At 39.6% G+C, this 22,773-nt stretch overlaps 1 protein-coding gene across 5 annotated transcripts; it reads left to right on the forward strand.

The window, feature by feature from the left end:
- Nucleotides 1–5,508: 5,508 nt before the first annotated feature.
- On the forward strand, nt 5,509–22,287 carry nrd1a (nardilysin a (N-arginine dibasic convertase)). 5 transcript variants are annotated; one of them, XM_053233574.1, is made up of 31 exons: nt 5,509–5,564; nt 7,211–7,380; nt 7,753–8,005; nt 8,435–8,516; nt 9,506–9,659; nt 10,235–10,308; nt 11,001–11,096; nt 12,048–12,170; nt 12,548–12,605; nt 12,975–13,048; nt 13,170–13,239; nt 13,516–13,593; nt 13,675–13,795; nt 14,524–14,582; nt 14,706–14,760; nt 15,086–15,190; nt 15,361–15,484; nt 16,042–16,128; nt 16,217–16,336; nt 16,809–16,860; nt 16,968–17,118; nt 17,561–17,688; nt 17,836–17,998; nt 18,942–18,973; nt 19,066–19,204; nt 19,388–19,435; nt 19,654–19,706; nt 19,785–19,868; nt 20,109–20,316; nt 20,409–20,498; nt 21,347–22,287. In XM_053233574.1, exons 2-31 carry the CDS (start codon nt 7,232–7,234, stop codon nt 21,536–21,538), a joined length of 3,222 nt encoding a protein of 1,073 aa, XP_053089549.1. In that variant the 5' UTR covers nt 5,509–5,564; nt 7,211–7,231; the 3' UTR covers nt 21,539–22,287. The 5 variants fall into 5 exon arrangements, with proteins under 5 accessions (XP_053089549.1, XP_053089550.1, XP_026792793.3 ...); XM_053233575.1 differs by lacking the exon at nt 5,509–5,564 and adding an exon at nt 5,565–5,589; XM_026936992.3 differs by lacking the exon at nt 5,509–5,564 and adding an exon at nt 5,596–5,778.
- Nucleotides 22,288–22,773: the final 486 nt, after the last annotated feature.

The following is a 22,773-nucleotide window of genomic DNA, read 5'->3' on the forward strand; positions in this document are numbered from 1 at the left end:
GCAAAAGCATCGTTTAAAAAGGACCACAAAAGCCTGGCAACTCTCTACTGAATTCAACTTTGAATTTATTTTAAGTGAAAGTCTGAAACTTACAATTTGTCATCAAAACAAATCAAACTATTATCACGTACAGCTGGATTCTGCAGTTGTTGTAGTTTAAACCAAACACAAATCACACTATCTTCATTTACAAATTACATCAACTGGATTTTGGGATTGTTGTGATTTAAAGCAAAGATATTCACAAACTCTTCTAGGTTCAAGGACTTCGGTTGCTGAGACGCTACACTTAGGACACTAAGATTGCTCAGACTGTCATCATCCATGGTTGAACGCAGGTAAGTCTTAACCAGATTGAGAGTGGAGAAGCTGCATTCACATGTAGCTGTACTCACAGGTATGGCAACTGCAATCTTACACAATCTAAAAATCTCAAGGAATACCTCTTTAAAAGGCTCAGTAAGCACAGTGAGTTCTACTACACTAGTGAGCTTCTGTATGCCAGCTTGCACTTTCCTCTCCAGAATTCTTTTCATCTGGTGAATTTCATGTCTGAGGTCTTCAGTGTTACATTCATAAATAAAGGCAAATAGAAAGAATGCTTTCTTTAGGGAAAAAATTCATTCATTCATTCAACATTTATTTCTATAGCACGTTTAAAAACAACACATGTTGACCAAAGTGCTTTACATTCTCAACATTACCACAAAAAAAAAAAAAAATTAAGAACACACCCAATACAGTACACTACTCAGACTCCTCCCCTAAGGACAGTTGTAGGCAATAGAGTAGAGATGCGTTTTCAACAATGATTTATAACATGCCAACGAGTTACAGGATCTAATATGAGGTGGGAGGCTATTCCAGAGACGTGGAGCTGCCACAGACAAGGCACGATCACCTTTAGTCTTTAATCTTGATTAAACAAGAAAAATTTTTAAAAAGTTTCACAAGCCGTTGGAAACACTGGATTTAAAACAGTATTTAATACACGGAATAAGACTTTTGGACTATGATGGTTCTTTGAGATAAGTCAGAGAAGTACTGCGCCTTGGCTGATTTAATATACTGTTGATAAGTTACCATACAGTCTCTAAGAATCTCTTACGAGACTTGGAGCTTATCTTTTTTCCATTTCCTCTCCGCTTGTCTCCATTTTTGTCTGATCTCTGTATTAATCCAGGGCTGAGAAACAGCTTTAGATTTTACCTTTTTAAATGGAGCTATACAGTCCAGAATAGCATTGCACTCAGTATTAAAAACAACCACCTCAAGGTGGATCAAGGCACTCTCCACTCTGCTTCAAAATGCAAGAAGCTTCCTTTTACTGATCCTTGGTAATAATGCCTCAGCACTAATAATATCTGTTCTCTTTTTTTGGTGTCTCTTGTTTCAACAGCCATTAGGGCAAACACCTCACCTTCCTTGACCTCACTTATGATGGAGGAACATTTCTGCCAAACTATCCAAAATTTTATTCTGAATTTGGTGACGTGTATTTTGCATTGCGACCCCTGCCAGTTGCTTTTTAACAGTCAGGTCATGGTTGCCAAAGACATCTAGTATTGCTAAGAAGTTTCCCTTGTTGTCTGCATCACTGTCTCCCTGTGACCCATCTGTGATATATTCTGGGTTGCAGTTAAAAGTAAGACTTGAGCTGCAGTTTTTATGTAGGGCTGGTTTTCCTGTATTTGCTTATTGTGTTCATTATTTAAGATACTCATTAAAGATGAATTTGCCATTTCTCCTCTTTCAAATTCCTTCGAAACCACTACTGATTTATGTGTGCCTCCGACTTTGCATGTGCAGCAAACCCTCCATCTCTGAATGTTGCCTTTTTCCAGTTCTTATACCCCAAGGCTGAAGTAAATACTGATTCTGTATTCACGAGTCCAAAGTGTCTGCAAGCATAACAGTACAGAGAGTCCCGGCTGTGGGAATATTTGAGCCATGGGTGTGTGGTGTACCACAAGGACTGAAAGTGTCTTCATCAGTCACCCTGGAGAGTCCTGGGAAAGATTTAAAGGTGTGGATGAACAGGTCCATTGGCTCTTGATGTGGAAATGTCTCGAACAAGAAACCAGGGAGCAGAGGAAAAATAAGCTACTTACATCACGCTACTCAGCAGAGAAGAAATATCAAGATATAACTGGGTTGAACTATACTTCCCCATTTTCCATATACTGTAACTTTCCAGTTCCAGGTCCTTTAATCAGAAAAAGTAAGACTTGTGTTAATTCATCTTACCTTTATGTCCAATTGGGCCAGTGTTCAATAATGGCTCCACTTGAGTTGTCTGGAAAATGCCTGAAAACAAATATCAGTCTCAGATTTAAAAGATTCTAAAGAAAATTATGTAACCCTTAAAATAAGTTTCTATTTGTTCATATTAGCTAATGCATTAGGTGTCATGGGCTAACAATGATTTAGTATAGCATTTATTAATAATAAGTAATGTTTTAGTTCATAATGCATTAACTAATGTTAACTTACATCTTGAAATGTAAAACATGTTAGTATATGTAGAAATTAACACTTACCAAAATTAGCCCAATACATGCTGTATTATTGATCGTTAGTTCATGCTATCTATTATCTATGTGTTAACTAATGTTTATGAAGACAACTTTAAGTATTACATCTACATCTGTTTAAGACAAATAGGTATAATATAACAGTGGAGTAGCCAAGTGTGTGTGTATACCAAGAGGTTCTCTTGGTCCTGTGGGAGACGCTTCTTCCTCACTGTCAGTTTGCTCTTTCTCTGCCTCACCCTGCCTGACATTTTCCTGTGCCTCAGAGTCGGCAGGCTTCTTCTCGCTACTGTTACCGAAGAATGACGCTATATCTGTCTTCCTCTTCATTTTCAATTGTCTGACTAACACACATACAAAAAACAACTCATGTTTTTGACCAATAAATCAATCTTACTGCTGCAACAGGTTTTAACTACAGCAAATGATTGGTGGTTAGGAGCCAAGAAGCTAAGTAGAAATTATATAAATAAACCTTAAACATTGTATCATTTATTTAATTAGAAAATATATACATAAAAACATTAAATTACTTAATTTCATGTGTCAGTAAACTTAAGCATTCTAGTCAACTAATGTAAATCTATCTATTTTCCTATCTATTTAATCTAGTTTCCTTACTGCTTTTTGTGCATGGCATGGATAAACTGCCGCTAAATTGACAATGTTGATTTTAGAAAGCATTAAAAACAATCAAAAGAAGTTAGATTTCATGAGCTGACCTGTAACAACGTGTCCGTACATGAAGCTTGGGACTCCTCCACTGGCTCATTAAAACGCTTGCTGTGGAAACTTCTGCGAGAGCGTATACTCTTCTGTTAAGCAGCATGAAGATGAATTTCGTGAGAGTTTTGTAGCACAATTACCATCATAGATGTGACCGAAAACGTAAAGCGATGGATCTATCACTTAGAAACATTAATTATTCTTAAGAAAAAAAAATGACTGAAAATGCAATTGCAACTGGGGTGGCCAGTGGGGTGGCCAGGCTTCAGGCCATGATGGCCACGACCCCCCAGCTCCGCCTCAGCTGCTGACTCACTGATGCTGGCTCGGCTGATATATGCATGTCTTTCTTTCAGTTCACCACCCTTTCAACAAGAAGACAAAGAGGGTGGAACAGTGTATTTGAAAAGTGTGTAGCATTAAGACAAGCCTTATGTGTTGTGTAGTTCATGGCATAATCCACTATACATGAGTGTGTTAAAATGACTATTTTTTAATTATTGTAGCACTGAAAACTTCTAGTTTTTTTTTATTACATTTGTATCCTCATTTGTGACCACTCTCTCAAAACTAGCCTGCACTGACTGAAATGTTTTTCTTGAAAATAAATTCACCAGAGCTTCTCTTTAATAAATCATAATACTAAAACCTGGTGTTTTTAAGTAAATTCATTGAGTGAATGAAACAATGACTTATTCTAAATGGCTTAAAAAAAAAAAAAAAAAAAAAAAAAAAAGACTCTCACCGGCGCCACCTACTGGTGCAATGATGTAACTCACTGAAAGAGTCACTGAACGAATCGTTTTAGTGCGGAATCAAAAGATTCGAGTCACTGGGATGAATCACCGCTAACAGTGACATCTGGCTAATTCTCAGTAATTTATCAACCCATCTGATGAAAATGTTGACAATTCTCAATATAGCCTGTTAGTTTAAAGTGTAATTACATAGAATTTTGCGTCATTTATCAGAAATTTTTCAACACTTCTGAGGTAAATGTCAATATTGCTAATATTCCTGACACATTTTGACTGTTAAAGAGACTAATAGTTTTCTAGCTAGCTATTTTCTTCCCCAGTTGCTTAGCAACAGGCTTCACACTTTAACCATGTGAACATCACGTGTGTTTTTGTTGCCTTTCAGTGTAAAACAACAGCAGCAACAACATAACTACACCATAATATATATGTTCATAGTGTTTACGTGAAGATTTCATTGACATTTCAATTTGCGAGTTGTGACACATTAACAAATCTCAGTATGGCAGAAACCATGAGTGTAATTTGAAACTTCTAAGGAATTTATTGACACATGTGAGAAAAGTGTCACTGTTCCTAATAATCCTGTCACTGTGTGAAAGACTACAGCTGGTATTTTGCTAGCTAGCTAAATTATTCTCAGCATCCTATCTCCCAGTTGCCTAGCAACACTGTTCTCATCTTCACCAGGGGAATGAGCCATGTTTAAATGTTTCCTGCTTGAGCTTCTTTCTCACTCATTCCACAATATGATTTTTTTCTCCTTGAGATTTTCTTTGCTTAAGAATGTGACACGTTTTCACTTTCTGTCGTTTGTTTATGATATGAACACACAGTGTAGCTAATGCTAAACTACACTCTGTCAGTGGTACTGAAGCTTTACATTATTATATTAACATATATTAATATGCTAAACCTTTTACCCAATTAAAACTTCAATACTGTTCATTCATTCATTCTCCTTCAGTAAGTGCTCTATCCCGGACCCTATCCTATCCCGGGAAAATCCCAGGAACACTGAGCTCTGGAGGAATTATGAAGGAATTTGACAGCTCTAAGTTTGGACTGTCTTATGAGCTCCACCTGGTGGTTTAATCAATGAACTGCAACAGGGAATTTATGACTTTTCATCTCTTTTGTTGAATTTTTACGCTGCGATATTAAACAGGGGACAGGAGAATAATTTAAATCCTGTAAATAATTTAAATTATTTATATTTACGAAGACATGAGTGTGTACTTTAAACATGGCAACACTGCAAACTGTTACTGAATAAAATTTTAAATTCATGAATTGAATTGGCATAAAGACCAACCATTATTAATTTCTGTACAGCATGTAAACAAACAAGCAAACAGACAAACAAATAAAAATAAATTAAATGTTTCATATTTAATCAATAACTGTCAGTGTTGTGTATTTGCACGTGCTCAAACACACCACAGTCTCCACGTGCTGAAGCTCAGACCAATCAGAATTCCCCATTACATTAGGTCCAAGCCAATCAGAGCCGGTGTTGTTGCCGGGGTTTTTTTGCCAATCAGAGGTGAGCAGGGTGAAGCCAGGTCGAGGTAGTGTGTGTGTGTGTGTGTGTGTGTGTGTGTGTGTGTGAGAGAGAGAGAACTAGCTGTAACACTGTAATGACACACTGTTTAACGGAATAACGGCGCTCGTGTATAAACCGGAAACAATGTGACATGCTAAGAAACATTCTGACGCGCACGTGTTGGAACCGACTTCCGCTCACGCGCACCGGTCAGGTCGGTAGAGCGCGAGCTTTCCACGCTCTTCCATACAATTGATCATAATGGCGAAGTGTGTGTAGAAGTGTGTAGAAGAAGAAGAAAAAAAAAGTGTGAGGAAGTGTGTGGAAGTGTGTGGAAGTGTGTTAGCTGATGTCCCGTATAACGGACACGCACGCGGGGACGATGCTGGTTTTTATTCGGGTTAAACTCGGGGTTCTTGTGTCTCCTGCTCTAACACATCTGTCTCAGCTCATTAACAAGTGTGTTACGGCTGTGCAAGATTAGATCTGATGTTAGTATGTGTGTTATTGTGCATTAGTGTGCAGTATTGAGAATGTGTTAGAGTGTATTAGTGAGAATGTGTTAGTGTGCATTAGTGTGTATTAGTGAGAATGTGTTAGAGTGCATTAGTGTGTATTAGTGAGAATGTGTTAGTGTGCATTAGTGTGTATTAGTGAGAATGTGTTAGTATGCATTAGTGTGTATTAGTGAGAATGTGTTAGTGTGCATTAGTGTGTATTAGTGAGAATGTGTTAGTGTGCATTAGTGTGTATTAGTGAGAATGTGTTAGTGTGTATTAGTGAGAATGTGTTAGTGTGTATTAGTGAGAATGTGTTAGTGTGTATTAGTGAGAATGTGTTAGTGTGCATTAGTGTGTATTAGTGAGAATGTGTTATTGTGTATTAGTGAGAATGTGTTAGTGTGCATTAGTGTGTATTAGTGAGAATGTGTTAGTGTGTATTAGTGAGAATGTGTTAGTGTGCATTAGTGTGTATTAGTGAGAATGTGTTAGTATGCATTAGTGTGTATTAGTGAGAATGTGTTAGTGTGCATTAGTGTGTATTAGTGAGAATGTGTTAGTGTGCATTAGTGTGTATTAGTGAGAATGTGTTAGTGTGCATTAGTGTGTATTAGTGAGAATGTATTAGTGTGTATTAGTGAGAATGTGTTAGTGTGTATTAGTGAGAATGTGTTAGTATGCATTAGTGTGTATTAGTGAGAATGTGTTAGTGTGCATTAGTGTGTATTAGTGAGAATGTGTTAGTGTGCATTAGTGTGTATTAGTGAGAATGTGTTAGCGTGTATTAGAGTGTATTAGAGTGCATTAGTGTGTATTAATGAAAATGTGTTATTGTGTATTAGTGTGTATTAATGAGAATGGGTCAGTGTCTGTATTTAAGTGTATATTAATTGTTTGTTTGTCTGAGTGTGTGTTAGAGTGGAGCATGAAGTTTACATGGCTGTGTTGGGGTGTGTGTGTGTGTGTGTGTGTGTGTGTGTGTGAGAGGTGTTAATATGGGAGGGTGTGTGTGTTTGTTAGTGTGCATGTATTATAGCCGTTCATTAGGATAAATTAAGTGTGTAAGTGTTAGAAAGTGTGTGTGTTTGTGACTTGTCACTAGTTTCACTCGTTCCCTTGTTTTGTGCCCTTCCTCTCTGGGTGTAGTGCGCACTTCTCCGTGTTGAGATGCCCAATAAGTCCAAACAGAGTGTGGGGAGCGTCCCGGCTCAGAGCGCCGCTCCGGACCGAGGAGAACCGATCCCAGGACCGGCACAGCAGGAGAACCCAGGGGATGATGACATCATCAAATCACCCAGTGACCCCAAACAGTACAGGTAACACTTCGGCTAGCTGAGCTGTGAAGGAGGAGTGTGGATAAGTGTAGAGGTTAAAACTCAGAACAGGAAACAATGACCAAATAAGGACAGGGGAAGACAGGAAGTACAGTGAACTCTACTGATCTCACTGCAGGCCTCATGTTACAAGAAAAGTGAAGAATACAGATCATATTTCTCCTACATACACTCTCATATTCACACCTCACTGTCTGTCTCTGTCTGGCTGTCTCTCTCTGTTTCTGTCGTTCTTTCTCTCGGTCTCTGTTTATCTCTCTCTGACTCTGTCTATGTCTTTTTCTGTCTGTCTTTCTCTTTCTGTCTCTTTGTTGTCTGTCTCTCTCTCTCTGTTTCTCTCTCTGTCTCTCTCAGGTACATAGAGTTGAATAATGGCCTTCGTGCTTTGCTGATCTCAGACTTCAGCAGCTCTGAAGGGAAATCAGATGATGATGATGATGATGATGATGAAACAGAGGAAGAAGATGAAGAAGAGGAGGAGGAGGAAGAGGAGGAAGATGATTCAGGAGAGGGAACAGATGATGGGTCAGAGGAAGAAGATGATATGCAGGGCAGTGAGGATGAGGAGGAGGAGGTGAAGAAGAAGAAGAAGAATTCAGAGAAACAGGTCAGTGACATTTCAAACACACACACAGACACACAAACACACACACACACACACCCCTAATAGACACGCAAGGTCCCAGTAGTTCCGCTACACTGCTACAGTTAACAAAGCAAATAAAATGGATGCCAGTATGGCTTGCATATAAACTAACTTGGCTAGTAACACAGTGAGTAAGTCAGCGGTCCAGCAATGAGGGTGTTCATCCTTCTGTCCTTTTTGTCATTGGTGCATGTCGAAAATCTCACATTTGTTAACGTCTGGGTGCTAGCCATGTTAACACAGAGAGAGACAAGAAACCATGACCAAATAAGGAATGTGGAACCCGAATAGGGTCAGATTTGTGAGAGGTCTTTTCAGCATTTTTATTCACGTGCGTGTGTGTGTGTGTGTGTGTGTGTGTGCGCGCGTGTGCATGCGTGTGTGAGACAGTCAGCAGCGGCCCTGTGTATCGGTGTGGGGAGTTTCAGCGACCCTGAGGACCTGCCGGGACTCGCGCATTTACTGGAACACAGTGAGTGTATACACATCTACCTCAGTACCAATATCATTCCATCTCTCACTCTATCCTTCATGCTCTGTGCAGTGTGTGTGTGTGTGTGTGTGTGTGTGTGTGTATCTGTGTTTTCGTCAAGTTCTAGGTTTCTTAATGGGCCTCTGTAACCCTTTGTATCTCTGTGTATGTCTCTGTTTCTCGTGTGACTCTAATATCCTCTCTGCAGCTGTCCTTTCCGCTAGTGGTGGCACAAATGTGAATTTTTACTCATAAAAAAAAGTAGTCGTTTAGACATTTTTTTCTATTCGATAGTTAAAGCAGAAGCTGTTTCAGAATGTTGTATTTGTGCAGCAAAGAGCACTTCAGTTAAAGGCCGTACACAGGCTACACATCACATTCCCAGCTTCAGGTGTTTTTTATCTTCAACAGTGAAAATAAATAAATTGGTGTAATAAATGTATGAACAAATTACATGATTCGATGATATAGTCTTAAAATGCATACTATTCTGAAATGGAGAGCGTGCTGCATAGAAGCTCATCAGTGTTGCACTCATTATCGCTCAGCAACTCCAGAAGGAATTCCTTTGGGAAGTCTTAACAGTCCATTAATGCAAAAGAAAGTTAAAAAAAGGGAAAAAAAGTGCAGTCATGTGCAGTTGACTGTAGAATCTATTGTGTGAAATATTTTCTAGGATCCTCATCCTGAGTGCAATTCTAGTATCCTCAGCACGACTCTAAAATCTGCTGTGAGTCCTCGGTGCATCTTTTTAGCATGTCCCTCTGGAACCTTCTGTGCACGCTGTAAGCTTTGGTGTAGCTCTAGTTTCTCTGGTGCATCTAAAATCCTCACTGCAGTTCCAGACCATCGCCTGATCTCTATAAATGGAACTAAATTACATGGGCTGTGTCCCAAATCATAAAATCATATGTGACATATCACTGTCTGTCTGTGTTTTTCCTCTCTCTCCCTCTCTCTTTCTCTCTCTCTCTCTCCCTCTGTGTTAGTGGTGTTTATGGGCAGTGAGAAATATCCGCGTGAGAATGGATTTGACGCGTTCCTGAAGAAACATGGCGGCAGTGATAACGCCTCCACCGACTGTGAGAGGACTGTGTTCCAGTTCGATGTGCAGAGGAAGAGATTTCGAGAAGCCCTCGACAGGTACATCACTCGTGACTCAGAATAGTAACATACACTCAGAATTGTAAATGGGCTCAGAATCATAGAGTCAGAACCGTAGATTAGAGTCAGGATCATGAAACAGAGTCAGAACCGTAGAATAGAGTCAGGATCATGGAATAGAGTCAGAACCGAAGATTAGAGTCAGGATCATGGAATAGAATCAGAACCGTTGATTAGAGTCAGGATCATGGAATAGAGTCAGAACCATAGATTAGAGGCAGGATCATGGAATAGAGTCAGAACCGAAGAATGAAGTCAGAACCGTAGATTAGAGTCAGGATCATGGAATAGAGTCAGAACCGTAGATTAGAGTCAGGATCATGGAATAGAGTCAGAACCGTAGATTAGAGTCAGGATCATGGAATAGAGTCAGAACCGTAGAATGGAGTCAGAACCATAGATTAGAGTCAGGATCATGGAATAGAGTCAGAACCGTAGAATGGAGTCAGAACCATAGATTAGAGTCAGGATCATGGAATAGAGTCAGAACCGTAGATTAGAGTCAGAAATGTACGCTACCAACATTGTGATGTGTTTATGGTGTTTTTTTCCAGATGGGCTCAGTTCTTCATCTCTCCTCTCATGATCAGAGACGCCATAGAGAGGGAGGTGGAGGCCGTTGACAGCGGTGAGGAAACACATCAAGCAGAGTGACTACACATTAGCATGTTTTTAGAATATAATTAGCATATTATTAACAGTGACAGATAAATTATAACTTCATTAGCTCAGCGTGTGGCTCAGTGTTTTGAACTGACTTGGCTAAAAGATAATTTAATAACGTTTAGCGAGCAGCTGGTTAAAATGAATTTACACAGACTAATACAGAGAAGTGAATGTGTTTATGATCATGTAGCGTATTTGCGCCATTGACAGAAAACGTTGATCAGCTGATATCAATTCCACTGTAACGTGAGACACGCTAACATTCTCACCACTGAAACCTAACCACAAGGTGATGGATGTGCTGTCCATGTTATATCACAGCTTTGTGCTTGGTTTTTCGTCAGAATTTCCACATACCGATGTGTTCCTCTTTCTGAAAAGATCATCCCTGCACGCTAACTTAATCAGACTGAAAAATGTTTGTGTGTAGTGCAGCAGGAGAAGAATTTAAAAAAAAAAAGAAAACTAAAATCTCAGACATAAGATCTGATCTCTCCACTCCTGCATTAGTGTAGCACTTTACAAATCTAATCATTTTTCACTACAGTTCATTATTAGTAATGTACTGAACTCAGGACACTGGATCTGAAAAAACAAACAAACAAAAAATGAATGAAGGCTTGTGTAAATGTTTTTTTGACTGTTCTGTTTCAGAGTATCAGTTAGCGAAGCCATCGGACTCGCACCGTAAGGAGATGCTGTTTGGCAGTCTGGCTAAACCTCATCACCCCATGGCCAAGTTCTGCTGGGGTAACTCTCCACACCTTACACAGCTGTTAACACGAGGAATATCAAGAACTTAACATATGCTACAGACTAATTCGTTATGTAAATTACATCATGTAGTTTAACTAAGCCACTAAGGGATTTATGCTAACAGTAATGTGTATGCTAACTGCTTTGATCTGTATGCTAGTTTCTCTTTCTTTCTTTCTTTCTTTGTTTTATTTATCAGGTCAGAAAAAAATTCATTCATTTACACACCAAAATTAGCAGTGCCATATTCATAACGAGATTTTAGTGTTATTGCAGTAAATACACTACGATTAAAAATAATTTTTTTTTAAATTTCTGCAACTGTTTGGTGTTTTGGTAAACAAACAAGGCTGACAAAAATGTCAATTTTGGGTTGAACAGGCAGCGTCACAAAACCAACACCAAGCCTTTGTCAAATAAAAAAGAGACAAAAAATCTTATTACTTCATTATTGTTAGGTTTTTTTGTGCAAAATATGTAAATTACCAGAAGAGGCAGATGCTGTAAGACTGTTGATTAATGTTTTCTTGTCAATGAGGTTAATGAGCATGCTAACATGCTAGCAGGTAGCCATTAAATCTTTGATAAATGACTGTGGAAACGAGGCAGAATCATCCGGAGCATCAAAATTTACCTCAGACATGCTTAATAAATTATTTTTTAAAAGCCTAAAGTGACACTGTAACTCCACTTAGCATCAAGTGCTAACTACAACTCCTGTGGGTTCTGCCATTTTGAGAAGCGTTACCATTGTGTCAAGGCTCATAAAAGTTTTTGCTGCTTGTTTTCTTTTTTCTTCGTTCCTTTTTTCCTTTATTAAATTTCTTTCTTTCTTTCTTTCTTTGCTAATCTGCACTTCATACATGCTAACAGACCTGTTCTGGGCTGTGTCCCAAATATTCTCTCAAACATTGTACCCTAACGAGGTGTACTTTATTGTATAAGGGAATGCACAGACTCTGAAGATGGAGCCGAAGAAAAACAAGATAAACGTGTACAAGCGTCTGAGAAAGTTCTGGAAGAGACACTACTCCGCTCACTACATGACGCTAGCCGTGCAGTCCAGAGGTAAGTATGTTAACACTACATCTTATTTCTGTTTTATACACTTCCCGTTGTTCACTTCCCCTTGGTTAAAGGTCTGTTCTGTTACACTATCAGCTCGAGTGAAGTGTCAAATTATATGCTTTATTAGCTAGCTATTTAGAATGCTAGCTAGTTAGCAAACCAGCTAGTTAGCATGCTATCTAATTGATAAACCAGGTAACTTGCATTCTGTCTACTTGGTTAGCTAACTATTTAGCAAATCAGTTATCACTCTTGCTAGCTAGTTAATGAGTTAGTGAGCCATTACAAGTGTGTGACGTAAGTGCACACTTTGTCCTAGGGTGCATGCAAAACTCTAACGGAATGCTGCTGTGTGTTTCTTGTCGTTTGTCCCTCAGAGACGCTGGACACTCTGGAGCAGTGGGTCAGAGAGATCTTCAGCAACATCCCTAACAAGTGAGTAGCAGAAGTGCACTGAGGGCTGTTAGGACATGATCGTGAGTGTAGTGCGTATAAAAAAAAACAAACTGATTACTGAATTAGGACGGAACCCAGCAAGTTTTCCCAGTGAAACACACTGACAGAATTCCAGACAATGATGTTTTTTTTTGTTCATTTCTTCCTTTCTTTTCCTTCTTTCTGCTTTTGCCATTTACTTCTTTCGGTCTCTTACTTTTTTTTACTTTCAACATGTTTATTTCATCTTTCTTTTTTTTTCTTTCTTTCCTTTCTGTTTGTTTGGTTGGTTCTCTCTTTCTCTCCTTTTTGTTCTTTCTTTCTTTAATAATAATAATTGTATTAATAATGAAGTGTTTGATGTTCCAGTGGTCTGCCCAGACCTGACTTCTCTCACCTGCTGGAGCCGTTTAACACTCCAGCCTTCAACAAACTGTACCGAGGTAAAGGAGTGTGGGCGTGTCCCAATCCACACACCCAAATCACAACCATTCACGCTGTCTTTTCACCACTTTTCATAAAAGCACCCATTTAAGAAATATTATTTTTGTGTGTGTGTTGCAGTTATACCTGTGAGAAAAGAACACTCCCTCACCATCACATGGGCATTGCCTCCTCAGGAGAAACACTACAGGTGAGTTCACTTGAGTAAAAGTTTTACCTGGGCTAACTATGCTAAGGTATATTATCTGGGATCATTAACTTGAGTTAACTTACCTGAACTCGTTTACATGCTTACCTGGCCTGCTTACCTGGCCTGCTGTTTCACAGTTTGGCCCAGGTTAATGACTTAGACTAATTCACCTGGGCTAAAATACTTGGGATAATGAAGATCAGCTGATGTACCTGGGCTGATGTATGTGTTCACACTACCTGTGTGTGCGTGTGTGTGTGTGTGTGTGTGTTGTAGGGTGAAGCCGTTACATTATCTCGCCTGGCTCATCGGTCATGAGGGAGTCGGCAGCATCCTGTCTCTTCTCCGGAAGAAGTATGTCTTTCTCACTCATACACTCTTTCATTCTTTACACCTTTGTTGTGTACATTAATGGATGTGTGTGTGGGTGTGTAGGTGCTGGGCGTTGGCTCTGTATGGTGGTAACAGTGAGACTGGGTTTGATCAGAACTCCACCTACTCCATCTTCAGCATCAGCATCACACTCACTGACCAAGGCTTCCAGAACTTCTACCAGGTCTGCACTACATAGGGTACACTGCATAGGGATATTACATAGGGTACAGTACATAGGTACATTACATGGGGTAGACTGCATTGGGACAGTACATAGGATACAGTACATAATTACAGCCTACACAAGGTGTAATTAAAGATGTATTTGGGGTAATTAAAGGTGTGTTTGGTGTAATTAAAGGCATAATTGGTGTAATTAAAAGTGTAATTGGTGTAATTAAAAGTGTAATTGGTGTAATTAGAGGTGTAATTAAAGGTGTGTTTGGTGTAATTAACAGTGTAGTTAAAGGTGTAATTGGTGTACAGGTGGCTGATCTGTAAAGGTGTAATTAGAAGTGTAATTAAAGGTGTAATTGGTGTAATTAAAAGTGTAATTGGTGTAATTAGAAGTGTAATTAAAGGTGTAATTGGTGTAATTAAAAGTGTAATTGGTGTAATTAGAAGTGTAATTAAAGGTGTGTTTGGTGTAATTAACAGTGTAATTAAAGGTGTAATTGGTGTACAGGTGGCTGATCTGTAAAGGTGTAATTAAAGGTGTAATTGGTGTAATTAGAAGTGTAATTAAAAGTGTGTTTGGTGTAATTAACAGTGTAATTAAAGGTGTAATTGGTGTACAGGTGGCTGATCTGTAAAGGTGTAATTAAAGGTGTAATTGGTGTAATTAGAAGTGTAATTAAAGGTGTGTTTGGTGTAATTAACAGTGTAATTAAAGGTGTAATTGGTGTACAGGTGGCTGATCTGGTGTTTCAGTATGTCAAGATGCTGCAGCGTCTCGGCCCTCAGCGCAGGTAAGAAACATCCTTTTATCACGTGTTCTTTTGTAGTCACGTGACAGACACGTACACGTACGTAATCAGTAACATCAAAATTCTGTTCTGTAATTCTTTAACACTAATCAAAATTTTATGCAGAATTTATGAGGAAATCCAGAAGATTGAAGCTAACGAGTTCCACTACCAGGAACAGGTATGCTAATGTATATATTAGCGTTAGTGTAATGATTTTGTTATTAACATTAGCAGTAACAATAACAGTGTGTGAATAATGTAAAATAGCGATTATTTTTTTGTATTAGCATTAAGGTGCTAATGAAATGTGAAAATTTCTTTTATTAATGCTAGCATTTATGTTAGCATTATCAGTGTGTAAAAAATGACAGATCTTTTTTCATTAGTGTTAACTTCAGCACTGTGTGTGGTGTTAGCTGGAAATGTTAGCTTTTAATATCATTATTACAAGCATCATCAGTGTAAATGATGTAATCGAGCATGTGCGTTGCGTGTGTGTATAGACGGATCCGATCGAGTATGTGGAGGACGTGTGTGAGAACATGCAGCTGTTTGCTAAAGAGGATTTCCTGACAGGAGATCAGCTGCTGTTCGAGTTTAATCCTGAGGTAAACACACACCGTTTAGCAAATTAGCAATCTAATGCTAACATAACAGTTTGTTAAAGCTGGGTAGCCTTCATTAGCTTGTTAATAACCAAGATGTATAGCTAAAAGTGCTAATAAATATCGCTAATTACCTAACGCTACACTGCATTTTGTTTCTCTTTGTGTATCAGGTGATCGGCTCTGTCCTAAATCTCCTCACTCCAGATAAAGTGAACTTGCTGCTGCTGTCTCCGGAACATGAGGGTCTCTGTCTTCTGCAGGAGAAGTGGTTCGGCACTCAGTACAGTGTTGAGGGTGGGTGTGTGTGTGTGTGTGTGTATAAAAGTTACTGTGGGGATTAACAGACTGCAGTAAAAGATAACATAGTGCTGCACTAATTTGTCACACTGTCTAATGCACTAGTGAACGGCTAGAAAGGAACCACAATATATTCGCTGAATGAGTGAACAGAAGATTCACTGACTCAGTTGATTCACCGAATGAGAAAGTAATGCACCTTGGTTGTGTTTAGAAAGTTTCACTGACTCATTCGTTTCACTGAACGTGAGGCAAGTGAATCCCAGGCATGATAAAAAGGTTTGTTGACTCAATTGATTCACTGAAAGAGAGAGGGGTTAATCTTGGCCAGGACCAAATGATTCACTGACACGTTTGATTCACTGAATGGGGAGCAATGAGTCTTGGTTGTGATCAGGAAGATTCACTGAGTCGATCGATTCAGAGAACCAGGGTGTGTTTAAGCGCGGGGTGTGTTTAAGCGCAGGGTGTGCTTAAGCGCAGGATGTGTTAGCATAGAGTGTGTTTTAGCGCAGGATGTGTTAGAATGGTGACATAGTGCTGTTGTGCTGCAGATATCCAGCAGCAGTGGAGAGATCGCTGGGCCTCAGACTTTGAACTAAACTCAGACTTCCACCTTCCTGCTGAAAACCAGTTCATTGGTGAGGTATACACACACACACACACACACACACACACACAGACACACAGCCTTTATGCTCACAATGCTGTGTGTTTTGTTCTCCTCAGCAACGGACTTTACGCTAAAACCCTCGGACAGTGAGGACACAGAGTTTCCTGTTAAAGTCGCCGACACTGACCGAGGGTGTGTGTGGTACAAGAAGGACAACAAATTTAAAATCCCTAAAGGTGTGTGTGTGGCTTTTAGAGAATCAAATGTGCCTTAAATACCCTTAAAACCATAGTAATTTGTAATAATTCTCTAAAAAAAAAAGAATAAACAGTCTGAACCAATCATGATCTGATATGCTATAATACGTTAATTACAGTAGAATAAAGATGTACTGACTGGAAATGTTTAGCTTCAGAACCTGCATGCTAAGATGTCTTGCTAGCTAGCTAGCTTAGCTAATGTTAGTGCTGAACAGACGGTGGTTGTCATGGTAGTTTAAGGTTGTATTCTAACAGGTTTAAATAAATCGGTGAGAAAATGAGAAGTTAAATCGAAACTCTGAGAATGTGAGCTAGTGTACTAGCAGCTAGCTAACCACTACACTAGCTAAGTTAGCTAATGTTCTAGAAAAGTACAGAACCCAGAGTCAATCTCTCTCTCTCTCTCTCTCTCTCTCTCTCTGTGTGTGTGTGTGTGTGTGTGTTTTAGCCTACGTGTGGTTCCATCTCATCTCCCCGCTGATTCAGAAGTCCCCTAAGAAGTAAGCATGGAGGTTTTCACAGCTTAAATGTTTTCATAATGAACATATGTTCAGGTCTTCACTGTCTCTCTCTCTCACTCCGTCTTGTCTTGCTCTCTGTTCTTCAGTCTGGTTCTGTTTGACGTGTTTGTGAACGTGCTGCTGTATAACGTGTCGGAGCCAGCGTACGAGGCTGACGTGGCTCAGCTCGAGTACAAACTCACAGCGGGGGAACACGGACTCGTCATCAAGGTCAAAGGGTTCAACCATAAACTACGGGTGAGACACACACACACACACACACACACACACACACACACACGGTCAGCTATTCTAGAACCTTCCAGTCGAATTCTACATCATTAAAGTGGAACAGTTCTAAATTGTAATCTCTTCTGTCTCCTCCTTCTTTCTCTTTTCCTTTTCACATTGATGATCATTTCCTTTCTGTTCTTCTTCATTTGTCTGTTCATCTTCTTCCTTATCGTCTTCCTCTGTATGTTATTCTTCTTTCTTTCTTCTGCACCTTTTTTTTCTTCCTCATAGTTGTCTTTAATCATCTTCAGGCTCATCATCTTCACGCTCTTCCCATTCATCTGCATTTTCTCTTTTCCTTTTGTTTCTCTACTTCTTCCACCTCCTATTGTTTTTCTTCGCATTGTAAACATTAATAAAGGAACTTGACTTTGACCTTGATTTGTATGTGATGTTTGCTGTGCAGCTGCTGTTTAACCTGATCGTGGATCATCTGGCTGATTTCTCAGCACCGCCGGATGTCTTCAGCATGTTCACAGAGCAGCTGAAGAAATCTTACTTTAACATCCTGATAAAGCCAGAGAAACTTGCCAAGTGAGTGTGTGTGTTCACTCTCTAACACACACACACACACACACACAAACTACAAGTCATGATTACAAGTCATGATGAGATCTGTAATGATCCGTGTGTGATGATGGTGCTGTGTGTGTGTGTGTATGTGTGTGTGTCTGTGTCCAGAGACGTGCGCTTGTTGATCCTGGAGGCCGAGCGGTGGTCAGTGATGCAGAAACACCAGGCCGTGGTGGAGGGGATCAGTGTGGACGAGCTTATGGAGTTTGTGCACAGCTTTAAGGAGGAGCTTTATGCTGAGGGACTGTTGCAGGGGAACCTCACTCGCACGGTATACACACCTATCACGATGCGTTCTGATTGGCTGAGAGTAGTAGGGGATGGCAAATAGGGTGTGGCCTAATAACAGGTTCCATATCATTGATGTTTTAGTCATTAAGAACTGATTATACATAATATACAGGTTAGACTTCACTGTTAGATAAGCAAAGACAGGGCAACTGATCCATCCCATAATATACACATATACATCAAGTGGTTATGAAGGCCGTCCTCCAAAATTCAGAGACAATTACTAAGAGAAACAACTGAGGTAAAAAGTAACTCTGTGATGCGTAACACTCTTCTCAGCATTGAGTAGGTTTGTCATTGTGTCGCTGTTCCAAATACCACATGAGTTGCACCATAACTAAGTGAGTGGAGCTAGAAACAGTGCAGGCTACTAATTGGATAGCAGAATTGTTCTGACTAGAGGACAGTATGGCAAAGTGATCTTCAGTAGGATAATAACTGATTATCTCTCTTTAAGCCTATTTTAAGGAGGATAAAAAAAATTAATTTTATCAGGAAGGTTAACTAATGTGTTTATTTACACTCACTGATGTTTTCTCGTTGCTTGGTTTTACATTTCTTATACCTGACCCATGTAAAAACCTGTAAAAATTTCAAATAGATTTTAGTTAAAATATACTATACTGTATACTGTACTATACATGTCTACTACATACTCTGGACCCTATCTAGTGCACTACACACATACTTAAATGCAGTTATTAGCATGCCAACACAATGTTTTTGTTATTTGCACTAAAACGTCTCTGCAGTTTGCCTGAACATGAAACTATTGGCACCCTCCACTAAATGTTTCTCCGTAGTTTTATCTTCATGATGTATACAGTTACAGTGTTGTGTGTATGTGAAGCTGATATTTTCTTTATAAAGTTCAGGTGTGTGTGTGTGTGTGTAAAAACCATGTGTGTTCATCTTATCTGCAGGAGGCCGTGGACTTTCTGAACTACCTCACACAGTGAGTAACATCTGTACATATTATATGTTTGTTATTAAAGTTAGACTGCTATGTTCAGTGTGTTCAGGTGGCAACGTGTGTTTGTGTTTCAGTAAACTACAGTACAGGAAGTTGTCAGCAGAAGTTCCTGTTCAGTTCAGGGTGGTGGAGCTGCCACAGACACACAGTGTGTGTAAAGTGAAATCACTCAATAAAGGAGACGCGAATTCAGAAGTCACTATTTATTACCAGGTACAAACTCTGTGTTATTATTATTATTATTATTATTATTATTATTATAAAATATTATTATTATTATATTAATATTATTAATATTATTATATAATTTACAAAAATTAAATGTGAAATGGTTATGTAGTTACAGTCATGCTGAAATTCAGTTTTTTTAATCTTTATTGTTATTGTGTTTTTCAGTCTGGAGCAAAGAACCTGCGAGAACACACACTGATGGAGCTGCTGGTGGTGAGTGTGTGTGTGTGTGTGTGTTTTTGTGATGATGTCATAATGCACGTTACAGCAGCCTCACACTTAGTGGTCTCTTTGCCTCAATAAGGGAGGTGTGGCCTATGTGACTCAGTCCTAGTCCAGAAGGAGGAGCCTTTGTGAGTCAGTGTTAATGAAGGTTGGGCCACTGTAATTCTCAGTATTAATCTGTGTGTGTGTGTTTGTGTGTGTTACAGATGCACATGGAGGAGCCATGCTTCGACTTCCTCAGGACAAAAGAGACTCTGGGGTGAGTCACAGGTCAGATCTTTCCCTCCTCCCTCATGTTCTCTTGTTCTTTTACACGTGCGTCTCGTTTGTCCTGCAGGTATCACGTCTACCCCACCTGTAGAAACACTTCCGGCATCCTCGGCTTCTCCATCACCGTGGAGACGCAGGCGACCAAGTTCAGGTGAGTCTCCTGTGTTGCTGGGTCAGCAAGGGCAGGGCTTAATCAGCCAATCAGCTATTCACAAACATTATCATGTGACATCGCCGTACTGATTAACAGAAGGTAATAACAGTATTAACTGATGTAGCATTTAGTGGCTTGCTGGTATCATTTTGTTGCCATGATCATGCCATGTATTTTGTTAAAATCACTGAAATGAGATTGTGTGTGTGTGTGTGTGTGTGTGTGTGTGTATTACAGTACGGAGCATGTGGAGATCAAGATGGAGGAGTTCCTGCAGAGCTTTGGTGAGACGCTGGCGGCGCTGACTGATGATGCATTCAGGAGTCATGTGACCGCGCTGGTGAAGCTGAAGCAGTGTGAGGACACACACTTAGGGGAGGAAGTGGAGCGACACTGGAACGAGGTCATCACCCAACAGTATGTCTACGACCGACTCCACCAGGAGGTCAGTGTCTCTCTCATACACACACACACACAAAATCCTGTATTACCTTACAGTTTGTATGTGTGTGATAACTGTGTGTTTGTGTGTGTCAGATCGAGGCTCTGAAGCTGATCAGTAAAGCTGAGCTGATCGACTGGTTTCTGCAGCACAGATCTCAGATTAGCAGAAGACTCAGTGTGCATGTAAGTGATGTTATAACACAGTTATAAATAAGTTATTCCCTAAAGTTGATTATTTTCCTGTAAAAGCATGTTTCCAACTTTTTATTCCTTTTACATAGCAATTAACCAATAATTACAAATTTTATTAACTAAAGAACATGTCATACTTTCTTTATCCATTTACAGTTACATTTAATGTTTGTGAAACAAGTTATAGCGGCTATAAACAGTCGTTCCCTCACCATCCTCTCTTTTTTCTTACTCTTGAAGTTAATAAGGCAAAAAAAAACACAGCTTGTCCGAGAAACCACACAGCGTAAACTCCTCTGTAAACTCCAGCGTAAACTCCTCTGTAAACTCCAGCGTAAACTCCTCTGTAAACTCCAGCGTAAACTCCTCTGTAAACTCTGTAATGTCAGAAAACGTGGTTACAGCTTTACTTCTGATTGTTACTAAGTACTGACACTGGAGACTCCTTCCATAAATGTCTCCAAACATGTTTTTAAATCTGTATATTATTAGTGGAGCATCTTGTACAAGTCCCTGTGAATGAGCTGTTATCATAGAAACGATAATGCAAGCTCCGCCCCCAACCAGTAGCAGATCTGGGAAGAGGCGGGTAACGTGACCCATTCATTAGACGGGGGTCCGTTTAAAGGAGTTCTGGAATAACGTCTGCTGTATTTCACTCAAAGAAGCATGTGCAATTTTATTGTAGATGTAAAAAATAAACACTGAGTCATTCAGGAGTGTAAACTGTAAATGGAAATGATCCTGAATGGACATGCCAATTACCTCTAGGTTCTGATGTGTATAACATGTTAATGAGATTTGATATGTTTTGATTGAATTTGCGATTGATTTGACAGGTGGTGGGATTTGGGTCACAGGAGAACGACCCCCCAGCTGAGGAGGAACTGGAGACGTCTCAGTACGGTGAAGTGTCCAAACTGGTGTTCCTCTCTCCGTCACATACACTCCCCTCCGACATCATCATCACCGACATCAGAGCTTTCACACACACACTCACACTGTATCCATACCACAAAGTCCTCCAGTAAACACTCGCAGTGTACATACATGAACCTCAGCTCTGAATGCACACACTTGGCTGTGAGGATGCTTGTCCTGACAAGGAAAAGTGCTACTTTACAACAAAGATTTTTACTTTAAACCATCTTTCTCTCTCTCTCTCTCTCTCTCTCTCCCTCCCAGTATATTTGCTTTGTGTTGCTGAGTGATGTGGTACATGCTGTCCACATGTGTTTATTCACATCATAATAGAAAGTTTTTAAAATGATTAGAAAATGTTAAGTAAAATCATGAACATGGTAAATTTAATCCTCATTGCTACATCTCATCTGATATGTGTAGATTGTGTAGTGTGTAATGAAGTCCAGGATTTTTTTGGTCTGACTTTTATTGGGTTTAATTTTAAACACAGATTAACAAATCACAAGTTAACACCTTGAGCTGGGATTTGTTCTGATTGTCCATGACGGATTTCTCTCTCTGATCAACTGAACAGCAGCCAGGTTGCTCTTGGGGTCAAACATTTTTCATAAAAAACACGGATAAAGTTTATAACGGTTGCTTTGCCTCCTGTCACTGAACCACTTATGTGAAATATTAGAGATGTTTGAGCTCCAGAGGAGACATGGCGCTGACGCTTGACGGAAATGAAGTCACTGGATTCCAGCTGAGAGACTCAGGAGTTAGAGAGAAGATCAGATGTCCTGATTTAATCTGAATAAGTGAATGATGCTTCTCCTGCTTTGCTGCTGTGTTCATTAAACTTTTACTAACACTACGCTACATGACTCTGATTTCTATCATCGACATGAAGATCTTCCTGTACTGGTTACTGTTCTCTCTGACCTGCCATGCCCATGCTCCTGTTCATCAGCTAGTTAGTTAAATGAGACACTTCAAGATTGAGAAACAAGAATGAGGTTGGTGATGTCAGGGAGTTTCCTGATAATCTGATGCTCTTTAACGCTCAGAAATGTAATTTTCTTCCTAATATTTTAGTCTTGGCCAGTTTCCACCCTCCCCCAGTCAACGCTCTCGTGTCATACGACAGGGTGAAGGCTAATGTGTGCTTCCACCCGAGACACGTGAAGGCAAACGAATCTATTCGCTATTCGCCCTCTTCCACATGAACTCACAGACACCCATGATTGGGAGGGAGTGTATGATAACACATTACTGTGGCCTTGTCTGTAAAAGTCCACTGTAAAATGTCTAAATTTTATGTCACAGAATGGATATGAATTATTTTAGGTGTTACACTGCA

This window comes from Pangasianodon hypophthalmus, chromosome 4 (assembly GCF_027358585.1).
Source record: "Pangasianodon hypophthalmus isolate fPanHyp1 chromosome 4, fPanHyp1.pri, whole genome shotgun sequence".
NCBI classification, from domain to species: domain Eukaryota; kingdom Metazoa; phylum Chordata; class Actinopteri; order Siluriformes; family Pangasiidae; genus Pangasianodon; species Pangasianodon hypophthalmus.

Excerpts from the sequence above, each read along its gene's own strand:
- nrd1a (XM_026936992.3), top strand. The coding sequence starts at position 5,716 with ATGCTAAGAAACATTCTGACGCGCACGTGTTGGAACCGACTTCCGCTC. Across the intron at positions 13,796-14,523 it reads GCTTCCAGAACTTCTACCAG|GTGGCTGATCTGGTGTTTCA; the intron begins GTCTGCACTACA and ends ATTGGTGTACAG. Across the intron at positions 16,337-16,808 it reads CAAATTTAAAATCCCTAAAG|CCTACGTGTGGTTCCATCTC; the intron begins GTGTGTGTGTGG and ends TGTGTGTTTTAG.